The 17,816-nt window shown below is 36.4% G+C and overlaps 1 protein-coding gene across 1 annotated transcript in view; it reads right to left on the bottom strand.

The window, feature by feature from the left end:
* The window catches only part of PCNX (pecanex homolog (Drosophila)), a 188,010-nt gene that overhangs the window by 128,514 nt on the left and 41,680 nt on the right, over positions 1–17,816 (bottom strand). Inside the window, 3 exon segments of the mRNA XM_012656049.1 lie at positions 1,154–2,860; positions 12,334–12,423; positions 13,231–13,276. Of these exon segments, the coding sequence (XP_012511503.1) occupies positions 1,154–2,860; positions 12,334–12,423; positions 13,231–13,276 (1,843 nt within the window).

Genomic DNA, 17,816 nt, shown 5'->3' with positions numbered 1-17,816 from the left:
ACATTACTATGCCAGACAGACTATAAACTTCAAAACTAAAGATACAAGCGTTAATAAAGGGAATGGGGGTAGAAGCTAAAAAAGCTAAGGTGATAACACAGGACCTCATTCTTCTGATTCTATTCAAAAAGCAAATTCTATAATAGCCAGAGCCAAATTATTTTGGACAGAAGGAAATAGCAAGAAACAACTCCAAAATAAAGAAAGAGGCCAACACACACTGATAGAATATAAAATCACCTGTCCAATTTTGCACAATTCCCCATAAACTTGAAATAAATAAGCTATCCCTTTAACCAAAACACCAGCACGTTATCAGAGGGGACACCATATATCAATGAATAGATACAAAATGCCAATATAAACAACAAACCTCGATTTAGTAAACTTTAAGAATAAAGTGTGAAGTTATAGAAAAAAATAAAATTTTCTTAATGTCTGAAACTTGAATAAGCAAGATATAAAACCAAAGAGACAGACAAAAAAAAGAGCCATAATTTTCAAAGTATGTAATCAGAGCTAAAGTAATATTTGGAAAAAGTCTTATATAACAGCTTGAGTGATCTAATTCTGAAAGTTCAGTGGCACACAGTGTATAGGAGATGACTAAAAATGGTTTGATGCTCTAATATAATTATAAATTTTGTTGTTCAATTGCTATACAAATAAGAGGAATAATTTTTGTTATTCCTGGCAAAACATTAACAGGTGGTAACTGGCTTAGAAAAGTGAATGCCATCAAGAACAAATTGATATATTCAAATATTACAACCAAAAAAATATTTTCTTCAGGCATGGTGGCACATGCCTGTAGTCCCAGCTACTCAAGAGGCTGAGGCAGGGAAGATCACTTGAGCCCAGGAGTCTGAGGTTGTCGTGAGCTAGGCTGACACCATGGCATTCTAGCCCAGGTAACAGAGTGAGACTGTCTCAAAAAAAAGGAAAAAAAAAAAAAAAAAAATTTTTCTTGGTGTTCATACCAAAACCTTTACTAGGATAACCACCCTCTTCTCCATTGAAAAAAGTTTACTTTAATAACATAGTAGAAAGTAGAATATTAACAGACGGAGTATTTTAACAAGTACTACTCTAATAAATAGTACCAAAAATTGCAGTGACTCTTGGGGGAAATCTCTTTTTGTAGTTTACTTACCTCCACTGACTGCATCTTGCTCCTCCACTTCAGGAAATGCAACCTGGCTTGGCAAGCTATTCCTAGATCGAGTGACTGTCTCTAACTGGGAAGCCCGTCCCAGTAAAGATAGCTCATCTAGCACCTCTCCCTCTTTGGCCTCAAGATCTGATTTGGAAGTGGTTAAGGGTTTTATACTCTCAGGTGCCATTAGCCTGTTTGAGTCATTCAAACACGCTACCGTGCCACTGTCCAAGCTCAACACTCGGGCACGAGTCTTGGCACTATTTGTGCTGGAAGTCCGACGTGTTGCTCGCTTTTTGCCAGTTCCTTCAGGACCCAAATGAGCTTTGTGTGTGTGGTCAGAGTCAGTTCCCCTTTCTTTATGAGTATGTTTGGTCTTGAGAGCACTGTACCTGCCCTCAGGAGACTGACAGGAATGAGAAGTGGTGCTAGAAGAGCTGTCGCTGCTGAACTGGTGAGCAGACTGAACACTTGATGCTCTACTCAAGTCACTTTGATCACTGGAGTCCTCATCATGACAAAATATAGCACTATGTGGTTTGGTACCAGAAACACCTCGAAAGGAAACATAGTCCCTATGCCGACTAGAATCAAAACTGCTGGCCCGCTTTTTTCCTGTCCGTCTCCTGCCTGGCTTGTGGGCAGAGGCTGTCCGGTGGATTACACTAGAAGATTTAGGTCGGACATCCCCTTCCTTTTGCTTTCCGCCAACATCTTTACACACTTTTGAATCCACTGAAACAGCTGACTTATCACTCTGCTCCTCTTTATTTTCCACTGTGTTTGCATGTGGTCTGTCCCCCTGGGAAGTAACCTCGTTTGCATGGGGATTTGTATTGGCTTCTTCAGAGGCAGAGGTGCTCAGCTTCCTCTGGCTGTGCATCTCTTCCGAGGTGTTGGAGTCCTTGGCCTCGGGAGCCCCACCGTTTGCACTCACTTCCACCACAGTCTTTTCACTGCAAGTCCTTTTGTCACTGGGACAGCTACTCTTCTCTTCTGGGTCAGCGCAGCACTCTTTTTTCCTGCCACTCTTCATTCCTACTTTAGGAGACTCCTCGTGCTCTGACAAGATGCTCTCTATGTGAGTTGAGCTGGTCTGCTCACTTTTATAGCTGCTGACAGTACTGTTGGTGTCCCGGTCTGTCCCACTGCAGTAGCTCTCTGTTGACCCACTACTCCGTGTACTCAGGCTCCTCAAGCTGTCCACGCTTTTGTCTGCTTTCAGAGGTTTGCTCTTCCCACTTTTTGTGGGTGGCTGAGAATTACTCTTTCTCAAGTCACCAGCAAGCTGAAATTCCCCAGATAAACAAGAATTTTCCACCAAGGATTCTTTGGATCCAGAATGAGGTCTGGAAGATTCTAACTCACTAACTGGATCTAACCCACGTCTTTGCTGATAAAGAGGGAAGTCATTCAGTGAAGTGTCAGGAAAAGCCACAGCAGAGCTAGAGGTCCGTGGTACACCTCGTGGCCGGTGATCTTTCCTATAAGAGTGTGAATGTAAAGGTACAAGAGAAGCTACTTCTGTGTCACAGGCATTGGACAGAGACTGATCAATGTGGTGGTGGTGGCTATGACTTGGCAGGCTCACTTTGTCACTGACGTCCTTTGGTAAGTCCTGTCCACAAGAGGATAAGGAAGGCTGAATGGAGACGAAGGAGTCATTGGAGACCAGACGAAAGAGCTTCCGATCAGTTGCCAAATCTGTTTCAAACACATATTTGGAAATGTTAACACAAATGCATGATCTGTTTTTCTACTGTTTACAATGGAAAGAATTCACTGCATACAGTAAATCAAGTATAAACAATTTCTCAAGCAGCTCACTGAGTAAGAGTTGGCCAGTCATTGCAAAGAGCTGGTTTCTATTTCACAGCTGCACAAAGAAAGCATTCTACTGATGGAATGAACTGAACTTCCAAATCTTTGAGTTCTTCAACTGGCCTCAGAAAAAGTTCTGTAGACTACCAACATTAAAATAAGAGGCAACAAAGGATTGTATTTAAAATGGACCTGGATTGCTATGCAAGCTCTATCTCTAACCTCAGGTTACCCTGTGAGCCTCGGTTTCCTCATCTGTAAAATGTGGTATCACCTCACTGAGTCATAGGGAAGGCATAACTGAATTAATAACATATACTGCTTGGTACAGAGCTGCCATAGTTAATGATAGCTATCATTGTTTCACCTCACTAACACAATACTAAAATCCTTTCGAAAAACTAATATGAATTATTTTATAAATCAACAAAAACCTAGAGTAATCAGAATCAGAAAATAAATAAATAACTAGGCTGATCAATGCCCAAACAAGAGATGATATAATGATGTAAGGCATCTTGCTGTTTGTAACAGTTAAAACAACAACAAAAATAATTACAGGGCAAATAGTATATTTTTTTCTTTTTCATTATTAATAAGCAATTACAAAATACCTCATAAAAACACATTATCCTCCTATATCTTTTAATCGTTCAGGGCAGTGATTAGTGACTTATCATATACACTATGCATATAAATGTAAATATAGATACAGATATAAATAAATCTATCTACCTACCTACCTACATTGGAATTTATCTTGGAATATAGCTTGACAACCGAACTGCACAATAGCTGATTTTTTTATACACATTTTGACAGACAAGGGTGGTTGAACCTGCTGTTAGTTTAATAAAAAGAAAAATTATTGTCTTATTTGTCATAGCTGCATAAAGCACAATAAAAGATTCTATAGTAAGTCAGATTCTTCCCAATAGAAGCCTAATGATGTAAGCAGACATTTCCCCCTAAGATTAAAACAAAATGAATTACTAGAAATGTTTATATACTTTAAAAAAATTTAAACCTAGATTAGATCTAAATAATTAAAAACTCAGAGACAGCCTCTACAGTCTACTATGTAAACTGTGATTTATAAATGACCTATTAAGCTTTTTCTTATGTTTTAAACTTTTCAAGATAAGTAAAACCCACATTCTTTGTCATTTGTCCCAAATGGCTGACACTGTACTTGGGTTCTTATATCCTCTAAATATCAAAATTTAAAAGTTAGCATTGTATTTACTTTTTTGTAGTATTAAATAATAACGTTATTTCTATAAACTCTCAATATATATTTCTAATAAACAATTATGGAATGGTTATGTTAGTCATATTTCAAGGATATGAATTTTCCAGAATAAAAACTTATCAATTCTAAACAAGCAGTTGAAAATCACTAAATCTAATACATAATATTTAAAAAATGCTAATGATCAAAACCACTCCAAGGCATTTAAAAAGCAGAAATTTAAGTTTTTCATTTTAAAAGATACAGCCAAACTTAAAACATGTATTTTTTCAATGGTGCTAAACAAATATACCATAAAAGGTTTAATTTTGTCAGGAAGTATTTTAGGTGGTTTTAGGAAATTTTCAAGTAAATATACTTTCTTACACATTTTTTCTTACTCATACCAATAGAGTCAAAGACTATATCAAAGTTAAGAGGCTCTAATCAACACACAGAGATACTATTTTTTATCTAATTAAACTTTTTTTCAGTAATTGTTATTAGTGGTGTTTAGGATAAGAAAGGCACACTCACATACGAAGGTGGTGCAAACTGGTGTAACCTTCCACAAAGCAGTCTGGTGATATGGCCAAAAACCTTGAAAAAGTATTCTTACCCTTTGATCAGTAATCTATTTCTAGAAATTGTTGCTAAAGGATAAAATCAAATATGTGTATAAGGTTTTAGCACAAAGTTGTTCATCTCAGGTTATTACAAAAGTTCTTAAAATACAAAAAGGATAACAATGTCCAATAAAAAATGGTTGAATAAAATATGTACTCTATTAATAATTTCATAAAGGCACTAAAAACATTTTTAAAGACCACATAATAATATGAGAAAACAAGTAAAAAAGGTAGCACTGTATAAAAAGTATAATTCCAGTTCTGCAAGTTAAAAAGAATGCTAAGGGACTAAGAAGTGTGCCAAGGAGTATCCGGCCCTCTCTCCCTGCACGGAGGAAAAGATGGGAGGTGAGCATGTGCTTGAAACTGGGCCTGGGCTTCTCCAGTCAGTTTTATAAAGTTATTCAGGTTTTTCTCACCCATCTCATATCGCGATATTGGTATTTTTTGGTTTCTTTGGTTGTTGTTCTTAGCTCAACCACCATTGTGGGGATACACGTTGCTGATGTGCTAAGACGATCAAATACAAAAGGTGGCCTCAGTGATGGGGCCTATTTCCCAGACCACTCTCTTGCAGCAGTGGACCTGAAGAGCTTCAAAAACAACCTGGTGGACATCATTCAGCAGAACAAAGAGAGGTGGAAAGAGTTAGCTGCACAAGGTGCAGCTGATCTTTATAAGAACTCAGAAGACTTAGTAAATGCTGAAGAAAAACATGCTGATACACACCCATAGATGTGAAACACCTTAAAGGCTTCTGTCATTTTAAACATGAGAGGATAATGAAAACAGCATGACAACATCCTAAATCCTCAATTTCCCACAAAGCTATATCTCCTTTTTCAACGTATTAATTGGATCAAGCCATTTTTGTGGATGTCTATACAAGGAATTAAGAAGAAGATAAATTTTGAGCTAATAATTCTGGCCAAATAAATACATTCAAGTTGCTGTTTTTAGCCAGTGCTGCTGCCATTGTTTTTCCTCCACAACTTGGCCTTCTTCAATTAAGCCAGATACATTTTTAAGACAAAAGTCAATTTTAAATTTTCCTCACTTTGAGCCAGTCATAGTGACTGTGTAATACATGTGCAGAAGATGAAGCCTTTTTAAATTTACTTTCTTGCACCGTCTTATACAAAGTGTTACAACTTCAAATATCTCAAGGTCTTAAATAAAAGGGAAGCAAAAACAAAATTATGGGGAAAATATTTTTTTGCAGTGCTGGGTAACAGGCTACTTAGATCGTCCTTCTTTACTTCAAATGCATGAGAACAGAGGGAAAGGTGGGACCGCTCAGAAGCTGAAGTCCTCTGGCTACATGGAGCATCGCAGTGCGGTGCAGTGACCTGATGAATACCTCGCTGTAACTCTCATCCTGGGAAATGGCAGTGAAACCTTTCTCTGAACCCAGTGGGTGAACCTGCACCCTTCCTGTGGTGTCAAAGCACTCATGTGTCACCTCCATGGGTGTGGCCACAATGCAGGGCACACGGTACCTACAGTCCATGAAAACAGACTGTCAGCCATCGGTGAAGACAGACACTAGAATGGGATATGGAATTTTCCTTTTGGGGTGTTCATCCTATCAAGATGTAACAAAATATATTACAAGCCAAGGTATAAGAAACAAGAAGTACGTGCATGTGTGTTGAAAAATGTCTATGAAAATGGAAGCCCACCCTTTTCTGTACAGATAACATTATGTGATGTGACTTTTAAATTTTACCACACAAAAACAAACTGCAACCCTCAAAGGCCCTGCTTCCTTGAAATGTTTTGACTAGGCAAGTGCAAAGCATTTCCTTTGCTCCAAACTGAAGAACTACCTTTTTTGTTATTAGCTGACAAGAAAGGTCAAGCACAATTAGGTGTTGTAAGTTTTCACTGTACAAACATTTTAATGTTTGTGAGCTTCAGTGAATTTGTCTTTGTGAAAAGAATCAAGAAGAGTAGTCTTCAATTAAATGACATGAAGGAGGATCCATCCATCCTAACAAGTTTTCTGTTGCATTTGCTTCTTTCCTGGGTTCCACAATGGGAAGTAATATTTTAGAAATGGATACGATCAGAAGTTAAGCCCAAGTAGTGAGATTTTATAACTCACAACTTAGATCTCTTTTGATGTGTAAGCCATATTCTATATGCAAACTTAGTATGTATGACTGTAATTTAAGATATAGCTGTGTGTAGACTCTTTTAAAAATGTTCCATGAATTAGCCAGGTGTGGTGGCATGTGCTTATAGTACCAGCTATTTGGGAGGCTGACACAGGAGATCACTTGAGCCCAGGAGTTTGAAGCTGCAGTGAGCTACAGAGGATCACGCCACTGTACTCTACCCCAGACAATAGAGACCTCATCTCAAAAAATAAAAATAAAACATGTTCTGTGAATAAGGTCATTACCTTAAGTTTTACCTGAATCTTGCGTGGAACACAGCTAAATAACTGAATTGTATCACAGACATTACAATGCAATTGATATTTTAAATGTAAGCAGTAACAATTGATCTACAATAATGTGCTGGGGGAAAACATTTATAGACACATAAATCATGTTGACTTCTGGTCCTTTAAAAGTGGACTTTCATTTCCATTTATGGAGAAACTGTAACTACTGCTTTTAATGTCTTTTTAAAATGAGCTATTTACCAGCTAGAAAATATTCTGCATTTAAAATAGAATCTGACTATCTGGGAAATCTAATTACAATTGTTCCTATTTAAGTCAGCTGTCTTTCAGTAAAACTACAGAATCTCTCCAAGGAGAAGTAAATTGAAACACTGCTTCTTATATGTCACAGGAAACACAGCCACTATGCTCCTATTAGTACTTTAAGATCTATAGACTTTGTTATTTAAAAAAGTAGGGGAAAGCAAAGAATTCATCAAATTTCTGTACATGGGCCTTAAACTAATTTTCCAGGTTACGTGACTTATAAAGCACTGTGACCAAACTTCCAGAGGGAATGGAGAAAAGATACTTCACTTTTTCAGAAAAGTTGTCATACTGCTTTATATACCTATTTTCCTAATCTCCCTCTCTCTTTCTATTCCCTGCACTCCCTACTTCTCTCCTTATTTCTTTTAATGTTTCACATTCCTTTCTTTTCTTTCTAAGACTACTTAGCACTAATTAGTAGGACGTCAGAGTGGAGGTTATCTGTGCCCATCCCTTTTGCGAATCTTCCCATGTCCCGTTTTGTACTTTTATCCTCAGCTACTCAACACATATATCTTGCAAGTTCATTTGTCTTTCCATTTAACCAGAGCCTTTTTCATTTAATTGTTAACATAATATCTACAATTCTTGTGCTTTTAATATGCTGTAATTCTCTGTATTTCCTACTATGATTGCTGAATAAATCATATTTGAGGGACAAAAAAAAAGAATGCATATGTGCATATGTTTCTACAAATGTTAAAAGTGATTTACCATAGCCAGCCACAAAAATATAAAGTCCTAACACATGCTATAATATGGTAAGTAAAAGAAGCCAGACACTAAAAACACATAATATATAATTCCATTTATATGAAATGTCCAGAATAGGCAAATGCATAGAGATAAAAAGTAAACTAGTAGTTATCAGGGGCTGGTTGAAGGAGGAAATGGGGATTTGTAAGGGGTACAGGTTTCTTTTTGGAGTGAAGAAAATGTTCTGGAATTAGATAGCGGTGATGGGTGTACAACCTTGTGAATGGATTAAAAACCACTGAATTATACTGCAATTAAAAAATACAAAAAAAGTGAAACACCAAAAAAATTAACAACAGTTTCTTGTGATAGAAGTACAAATTATTTTTCTTCACACTTAAACTACATGTTTTAAAGTTAACATACACTACTTTCATAAACAAAAATCATTATTTTCCTCCTCTCTTCTGGATCGTCCCCAACAATTACACAAACATGCTATTATTTCCCTTACGACATCTTACAAAATCCAAATCCCTCCCTTATCCTTAATTCCCCTGCTAGTTATCACATTAAGTCTCTGTCCCCTTTATAAAAATTCACTAAAAGTTTATATTCACTGTCTTCGATTCTCCTTCTCCAGTTCCCTCTTAAGCAGATTCCAAACCCACTCCATTAAGACTGCTTATCGAGGTCACCAACTCCCTCTACATTATTAAATCCAATGGTCAAGTCTCCGTCCTCACGTCCCTTGACCAATTAGCAGCATTTGACAAAGCTGATCAATCCATTCTCTTTGAAACACAGGGATATAACAATCTTACTTTTCCTTCTATTTCATTAGTTATTCCTACGTAGTCTCCTGGACTTCTTAAACTGGAGGGGTTCAGGGTTCAGTCCTTAAGGCTTTTCATTTTTCTATCTACACTTCCTCTTTGTAGATATCATCCAGTTTTCTGTCCCCGCAATAACTAAAATTCAGAAATACCTGTAACTAGTAGTTCCTCCATCTTCTACCCAGCCCCTGTACTCATATGGGGATGATCTAAAGTTCTAATCTCAGATAAGAAGACATGAGTGAGGCTAGGCAGGGAAATTGTAGATGACCCCTTCTTAGAAGTGAAATAATAGAGAACACCCCCACACATACATCCTCAGTTTTCTTCCAGTCATCCTGAATCATGTGACAAAATGAGCGTCAACTAATCAACTAACTGCTAACCTCCTAACTAAAGGTCACTGTCCTATAAATCCAAACCAGCCAGCAAACCAGTCTCAAATGGTATTTAAGGCAGAACAAACACTTGCCACTAGGTGGTGCCAAACCATAGCCAGGAAGGATTTGGATTAGGAAGCCAGGCAACGCAAACCCCAAGCAGGCTCACCCAGTTAGTTTACGAACTTTATAATAACCCAACCCCCATATTTGACATGATTTGACTACTTTTTTTTTTTTTGGTATTTATGCGCTGACAACTCCTAAATTTAAAACTCCAACCCTGACCTCTCACCTGAAATCCAGACCCATCTACTCATGCCACTTACAGGTCTAACAGCCCCTCGTATCAGAGATGTCCCAACTGAACTCCCTCTCTTACCTCCCCAAATCTGCTCCTCCTCAGTCTTCCCCCTTTCAGTTAACGGGTACTTCATCCTCCCAGCCACTTAACCCAAAAGGCTTAGAGTCATCCATGACTACTATTTCTTTCATATATAACACGCAAATTCATCAACACATCCTCTTATTAATATCTTACACACACACACACACACACACACACACTCTCTCTCTCTCTCTCCCCCCCCCATCTCACCACTTCTCGCTACCATGATCTATGCCCTGGATTATTGCAATGATCTGCTGAGTTTCCTGCCTTATCTTTTGTCCCTTTTAACATATTCCTCAACACAGGAGGCGAGAGTGATTTTGTTAAAACATAACACAAACCATCTCACTCAAAATTAAACAAGCACCTTTAAAATGGTTTATGAGACTCTATACAGTTTGGCCCCTCACTTACTCCGCACCAGCCACATTATTTCTCAAACCTGCAGGCATGTTCCCACTTTAGGGCTTTTGCTCTTGCTGTTTCCTCTGCATGGAGGGAATCCCTCCCTCCTCAGATATCCTGACAGCTCATTTCTCCTGCTTCAGCTCTTTGTTCTCACTCTGCAAAATTACAATTTCTCCAGCCCCCACCACCCCCTATCCTCTGTCTCTATTTATCCATATATAGACTTACACTAGTATGATTCCATACTAATAGTATGGAAGCCACAAGAGGGTAGAAATTTTTGTTTGCTGATCTTTTTTTCCAGTACTTAAAACAGTATCATAAACATGATGAATACTCAATATTTGTTAAATGTTAAAAACATGGAAAATGTTACGTAATAAAGGGAAATTATAAAACTATATGAAAGGAGTGTAACATAGATTATTTCTATAGATATACAAAGGAATATAGTACAGGTCCTATAATTCAAACTAGATCTGGATTATAGGACTGCCACTTTGTAACTATGTGACTTTGGGCAAGTTTCTTATAACTGCTTTCTTAAGACATAATATGCTCATTTGTAAAGTGAGAATAGTAACAGTATCCACTTCAAATGCTTATAGTGAATATTAACTGGACAAATGCATATAAAGTGCTTAGAAGAGAACTTCAACCAAGGGTTACAAATGAAGGCCCATGGAGCCAAATCCTGTCCTCTATTTGTTTTTGTAAATGAAGCTTTAGTGTAGCACAGCCATCCCACTCATTTATGTATTTTTATGGTTCCTTTCACTCTACAAAGGCAGAGTTGAGTAGATGAGTAGCAAGAGAGACCATATGGCCTACAAAGCTATCTGGCCCTTTACAGAAAAAGTATGCTGACCCTGAACTTGGACAACACTATGCAGTCAGTGAATGTCAGACATCATGATCTATGTTACTACATAGCTGCAAGGGTAGATTTGTGTGTATATAATTCCCAACCTGCCACACTATAAAAATCTTGCTTGCCCATGGTACTTTCCAGACACAAAAGACGATAAAGACATATATGACCCTCTAAATGCAGTGGCACCAATCCCTCTAAGGTTATTATCTAGTTGTTGAGATACACTAATGGTCACATACATTATAGAAAATGATACTGTAATTCTCAAAGTAATTGATTTACCTTTCATTTTTAAAAAAGTATCTACACCATACTACATACTGTATGTTTAGAAGTCTTTTCGGTTTTGGGGGTTGGTAGGGTTGGAAGGGGTAGTCCATAAAAGCAAATAAACAATGATAGCGTACTATAATTTAAAAAAAAAAGTTAAAAACTTAAAATTCCAAATAACAGTAACAAAATATGCTTATAAGAAATGAACCTGGTTCATTTGGAATGGGTTGTTCGGTAAAGGAAATTAAAAAAAGAAAAAAAAGAAAAAAGGAAATAAACCTGGGTAAAATATTAAATTAATGGACAAATGTCATAATTTAGTGATATATTTGTAGCCTCATAATAAACAAGTTTCATAATTAAAAATAGGAAATTTATCAGCCTGTCTGCCCAAATATCACCCATAGGTTAATAAAAATAAAAATAACAGGGTTATAATTGGATGGAAATAGAAGCCAGGTTTCTAATCCAGTTATGGCTCATTGATTATATAACCTTGGACAATTCCATTTGAAAATAGGGATGACATAGTTGTCTTTGTATGTTTGAAAATTAAACATCAAACATGAAAATGTGGTAGGTTAAAAAACTCAGTAAAAAACAAAATATTCATTTGTAATGGAGCTGAATAAGAAGAAAAAAAAAATTCACATATAGCCAAAATTTCTATCAACAATCTGCTACAGGAAGGTACTACGTTTATTTGGCAGAATATGTATAACTGAACTCCCATAAGCTAAAAGCACTTATAATGCTTTATTACTATTATTACAGTAACATTTTATATTAACATTTCCTAAAAATACCATAATAAATTATTATCAACTTCTGCCAAATTGTGAGCAGTATATTCCACAAATTCACTCAGGTCACCATAATATACAACATCACTGTGAAGTATAATGAATGTTCTTACCTTGTTCTTCACTTCCTTCCTTACAAAGACTAGAGCTCTGGCCCAGACTTAAACTGATATCATCAGAAGTCTTAGCAGTGTCTGTATCTCCTAAAAAGTTAAGAGAAACATGTGAGGCCCCTATATTAAAAGTAAAGGCTGTAATGTGGCATAACCAAGGAAGGACATCAAAGTATATGGTAGATATCTATCAACTAAAGCAGTTTTGTGTACGAAGGATTACAGTAGTAGAAGCAATGAACTAATAAGAAGTATCATGGACTGTCAGAGAACATAATTATTCTCAAAGAACTACAAATCATATAATATGGAAAGCTGCATAATATAGCTAACAAAACTGTTTCTTTAAAAATAAGTAGATTTTAAAAAGAAATGCAAATTGTGCAATAGCTTGAAACAATGTAAATTTCCCTCCCAGGGAAAATTAGCAAGCTAAAAAATTATAGGGTAAAAATAAGAAGAATTTATTTATTACATATTTATTATATGTTCTATACATCTGAAGTAGATGTATAGAACCAATGACAGAAAATAACTTTCCCTTTTGTTAGTGTCTCATCTATACCCACATTTAAAGGTTTCACATCAAGGTACTTCATTTATCATGAACCCCACCAAAACTCACAAAAGTATTTTCCCTCAAGGCAAGAAAATTTCTTATAGATCAAAACTTATAATTCATGGAATATAACACAAATGGTAAAATGCTTTTGAGAAATTTGGATGATGAAAGATGAATATAATTTAATTCAAACCATTAATAAGATATACAATCTTATCTATAAAATAATTTCAAGAATGATTTTTCCTGACATTTAAATGTATAGTACCTATCTTTATTACAACCAAAAATGAAATGGAAAGTCAGAAGCAACTTTTAAATTCGATTACGTCTACCTTTAATAGTTGCTGCTGTTCCAAGACGAGAGGAGCCAGATCCAATCTGAAAACAGGACATGAGTAAATAAAATGAATTAAAATGCTAAGTATATGTCATCAAAATTATCGTATCAAACATACTATCAGTCACTTTTATCAATATTAACAGACGCTTTGGCCACGTTCTATTAGAGCCATACAACCTGTTTGCTGTGGCACATGCTGCGTACATCTTACGGATGTGCTGAGACACTGAATCCCTCTGCATGCTCAGGAATGAAGGAGCCCTAAAGGCCAAATGCCTCCAACCTCAAGCAACTCATGTCATACAATTATTGTCATTTTTTACATTGCATCATGACATGCTCATGTTACAAACAACAGCAAACCCAGGTGTTATGTCCAACTGAACTAAATTTAGACTTCTCAGGGTACATAAAGGGAAAGTTTGGGGGACGAAACATATTAGCATATGCTACAAAGAGCAACATAAATCTTACTGTCAGATTGTTAGTGTATCATTATATATTTTCCTTAGTTCCAGACAAAAAGTAAATAGTTCTTTGTAGACAGAAAATTTAAAAAGAATAAAAATCTAAAGCACCCACAAAAAAATGAATTTTTAGCACTAACTATAGATAGAAAACTAAAATCTGATTGTGGAGCTTTTAGTGCTTATAGTCAAGATGGTATAATACTTCCCTAAAATTTCAGAGCCATTATTTATTAATACTACCCTAAAAATCACACAAATACTGCAACTTCCACAAACAAATTAGGGAAACCAAACATAACAACATGACAGTTACTAAATCAACAAGTCTTAGCAACTCCTCCTATAACCTGTTATCATAGGATTCAAAGAACCCACTCAAGCAAATTTACCCTTGTAAAGTAAAATTAAGACTATCCGTATTACACTTTATATTTTACCAAGTCTTCTTTTTCATTGATTCAATTAAAATAGGAGTATATGACAAGACATCAGCTCAAAACACAGGCATGAGGGACTTTCTCGATCTGGATGGCAACTCAATGGATGTACACAGATGTAAAAAGTCCCTGAGCTACAAACTTAAGATGTGTACAATGCTGTATAAGTTATACGCCAGTGAAAAAAGTAAATAAAACAAGCAGACAGATATGGATTGAAACTACCAATAAACTCTTGATGTAGCCAACAAAAAATAGGCTTTGTAATATTTTTTAGCTATTTATTAAGCTTGATTCTCCCAGTTTTTCCTAATTTCTGCTTTCAATTAGCTATGAAAGGCACTGCAGTTAGCCAGAATGAAAAAGGCCAAAAAGCATTTTACTGAAAACGAAAGTTTTGTTCTTACCATACCTGCTACACAAGTTATGGAACTAACACATGTTATTCTTCTACTAGAATTATAAACACATAATTTACTGGATAGAAATTTAAAAACAAACAAAAATACCATTTTATGCACACCCTTCTAAGAATTTAAACTTGAAAAAAAAAAAAAACCAGAACTTTCTGAATATGGGTATAGTAATCATTTGCTCACAACCTCAAAGTGTTCTCTTTCTCCTTCCTTAACAAGCTCCTTATTTTGTTCAGACATTGGACACACATCTTTTGGTCTATGAGAAGTAGGCCCAGTTCCCTGTCCAGAGGTAGGTATATGACCTAGTTACGGTCAATGAATGTATGGGAGAGTATGTTGGATGGCTCCAGTCAAAGATCTTTTCATGTCTGTGAAGAAGGTGATCCAAGGAAAATCTCTCTGCTCCACACTGTTGCCTGCCTCCTAACTTTTCAACAGTCATGACTGAAGCTGCTGTACTCATCCTGTAACCCTGAGGGAAAAGCCTACAGAACTGTGAAAACACCAAACCAGAACCCTGACATTACTGAACTGTTCAACAATCACCTCCAGATTTAGGTGACAAACTCCTATCTCTTTAAGTCACTATTAATTGAGTATTCTATTACTTGCTGACAAAAGCATTCTTGGCTGGGCGTGGTGGCTCATGCCTATAATCCTAGCACTCTGGGGAGGCTAAGGTGGGAGGATCACTTGAACTCAGGAGTTCGAGATCAGCCTGAGCAAGAGTGAGACCCCGTCTCTACCAAAAATAGAAAAATTAGCTAGGCATCGTGGCGTGCACCTGTAGTCCCAGCTACTTGGGAGGCTGAGGCAGGAGGATCGCTAGAGCCCAGGAGTTTGAGGTTGCTGTGAGCTAGGCTGATGCCATAGCACTCTAGCCTGGGCAACAGAGCAAGACTCTGTCCCCCGCCCCCCCCCAAAAAAAGCATTCTTAATGGATACAATGGGGCAATTAAATTTTACTCTTCACACTTTTCTGTATTGTTTAAGCTTCCCCCCAAAATATCTAAGTATCGTGACTATTTGCATATGAAAAAACAGAAGATCAAGAATATAAATTATAGTACATTCAAATGCAATGCAGTCCTCAAAGTGTCACTAGAAAAACACCTAATGACATTAACATTCATGATGCATTGGGTAAAGAGAATCAAGTTCCAAACAGCATACACACTATAATTCCACTTTCTTTAGAAAAGTTTTTTATTACATTATGGATGATTTTAATTTTCTTCTTTTTGTTTACCGTTATTTGTTAAATTTTCTAAAAAAATTAAGAAAAAATAATATCTTCCTACGCTTGGGGGGTTAAATTTATTTAAGCAGTTTGCATAAACGAAAACATTCCACTGTTTCTTCTCTTTGAAAAGTGCCATAGGAAAGGTCAGGATGGATGATGGATATCAGAGAAGAAAGGTTACTTCTAACTAGAGAGCATACTGGGCAAGGCTACTTCCCCTACAAAGCCTGGCCTTTCTCTTTAGCTGAAAATAATTATTTTCTCCTCTGAAATCATTAGCCCTTCTGTACCATTTCTAAGGCAATTATTACTTCGCATCTTGCACTTATATTTCCTTAGTAATAGATATCACATCTATAACTCCGGTTACTTATATCATATCTACTATGAAATCACAATCTCTTTGAGGGTAAGACCACTCCCCATCCTAGATTAAGTAAAATGCCTTGAATACTATCAGGCACTAAAATATTTGAATGTAGACAAGTAACAAAAGGAAAGAGAAGAAGACAAGAGAAAAAAAGGGGGGGAAAGAGAAAGGAAAGGGAAATGAGAGCAGAAGATGGAAGGGAGACAGTAGAGGTGGCAAGAAAGAAAGAATAACGATGACTGTGATGCAGCCACTATGGTCCATGAGTCCATTGTTTAACACAGAAGACATTTACATAAACAACCATGATAATGTGTGACAACAAAGTATGTGCAAGGAACAACAGTACATCTACACTGATAATATCTCCACCAATATACAAAAAGCCTGACTCTACTTCTTCCCCTCAGCTAAAGGGTAACAATAATGATGTCAACCTTTTAACTTGCTGTAAACAGTATAAAATGAAAACACTACAATCCTAGTAGCACAATCTGTAATATTGGCCGATTTTTATTTAAAAATTATTATTTTAGGTAAAAAGTTTCCATTTTAAGGAAAAGGTATGCTGTGTGCACATATGCTTTAATTACATTCAAGAAGGGACTCCCTCCCGAAAACAAACAGGGCAAATTCCAACAGACACAATGCCAAGGGCAGAGTATCCAAAGGTGGCCACTGCTATACTCTTCACCTGTCCCACTACAAAAATCAAAAAAAGGTGTGGCTTTTCAAAAACTTACTGGAAAAATGTAGCCTTATGCGTCGGGGTAATCTGACACTGCCTACATTTGTCAATATGAAAGCCAGGGTTAATTAGAAATATAAAACACACAGCCGTGTTCAACAATTGAGTCATTTTATTCTACAAAAAGATATTGGAAAAGCACAAAGCCAACAAAAAACAGGATCAAGGATAGTAACACTTTTCTTCAAACGGGCATCGTAAAATTTGAAACTTAAAAAGTATCAATCTAATTAGTATGTCACAGCCCCATTCACAATATTTTTTTCTTCTAAATTCGGACACCTCCCATTTCATCAGTTTTTTACGGAAGGAAGACAAATTTAAGGACCTGCTTGTTCTATATACTAAATCACAACTAAAACTGTTACCAAAAATTCTTTCACTTCAACTTCAAATCATGAAAATGCAATTCAAATAGAGGCAAATCTTCTATCGAAATATATTAGGAAACAAAATCCTGTTCAAGATTTTGATTCATAGACTATGGTGTTTTCCACCGTATTGTTCTTAGCTAATATAGGGCTACCAATGCAGAAGAGTAGAACACTATGGGATAGTTAGCGGAATTTATGTGTGCTACTTACTCTTTCATTAAATGAGGAGCCAGGGCTGACTCTCTCTCTAAAGTTCTATTACCTATACACATGAAGATAATTAGTAACCATTAATTAAAAGTGAACTGTACACAAGGCAGTATATTAGAAAGCGGAAAAAAGAAGAAAACCTACTCTGTAGAGGCTTATAAACTGCCACATATCATACACCAGAAACTGAGCACTAAAATAAGTACTATAAATAAGTGCTCCATAATAGCATAAGTAAGTGCAAGAGAAAGGGTCAACATCATGAGGTCTTTGAAAAAATCTTGAGAAATAGGGGGTAGTTACAAGA

This window comes from Propithecus coquereli, unplaced genomic scaffold, assembly GCF_000956105.1.
Source record: "Propithecus coquereli isolate 6110/MARCELLA unplaced genomic scaffold, Pcoq_1.0 Scaffold5, whole genome shotgun sequence".
NCBI lineage: Eukaryota > Metazoa > Chordata > Mammalia > Primates > Indriidae > Propithecus > Propithecus coquereli.
The sequence above is the reverse complement of the archived record's forward strand: the minus strand, read 5'-3'. Positions and strand labels throughout refer to the sequence as shown.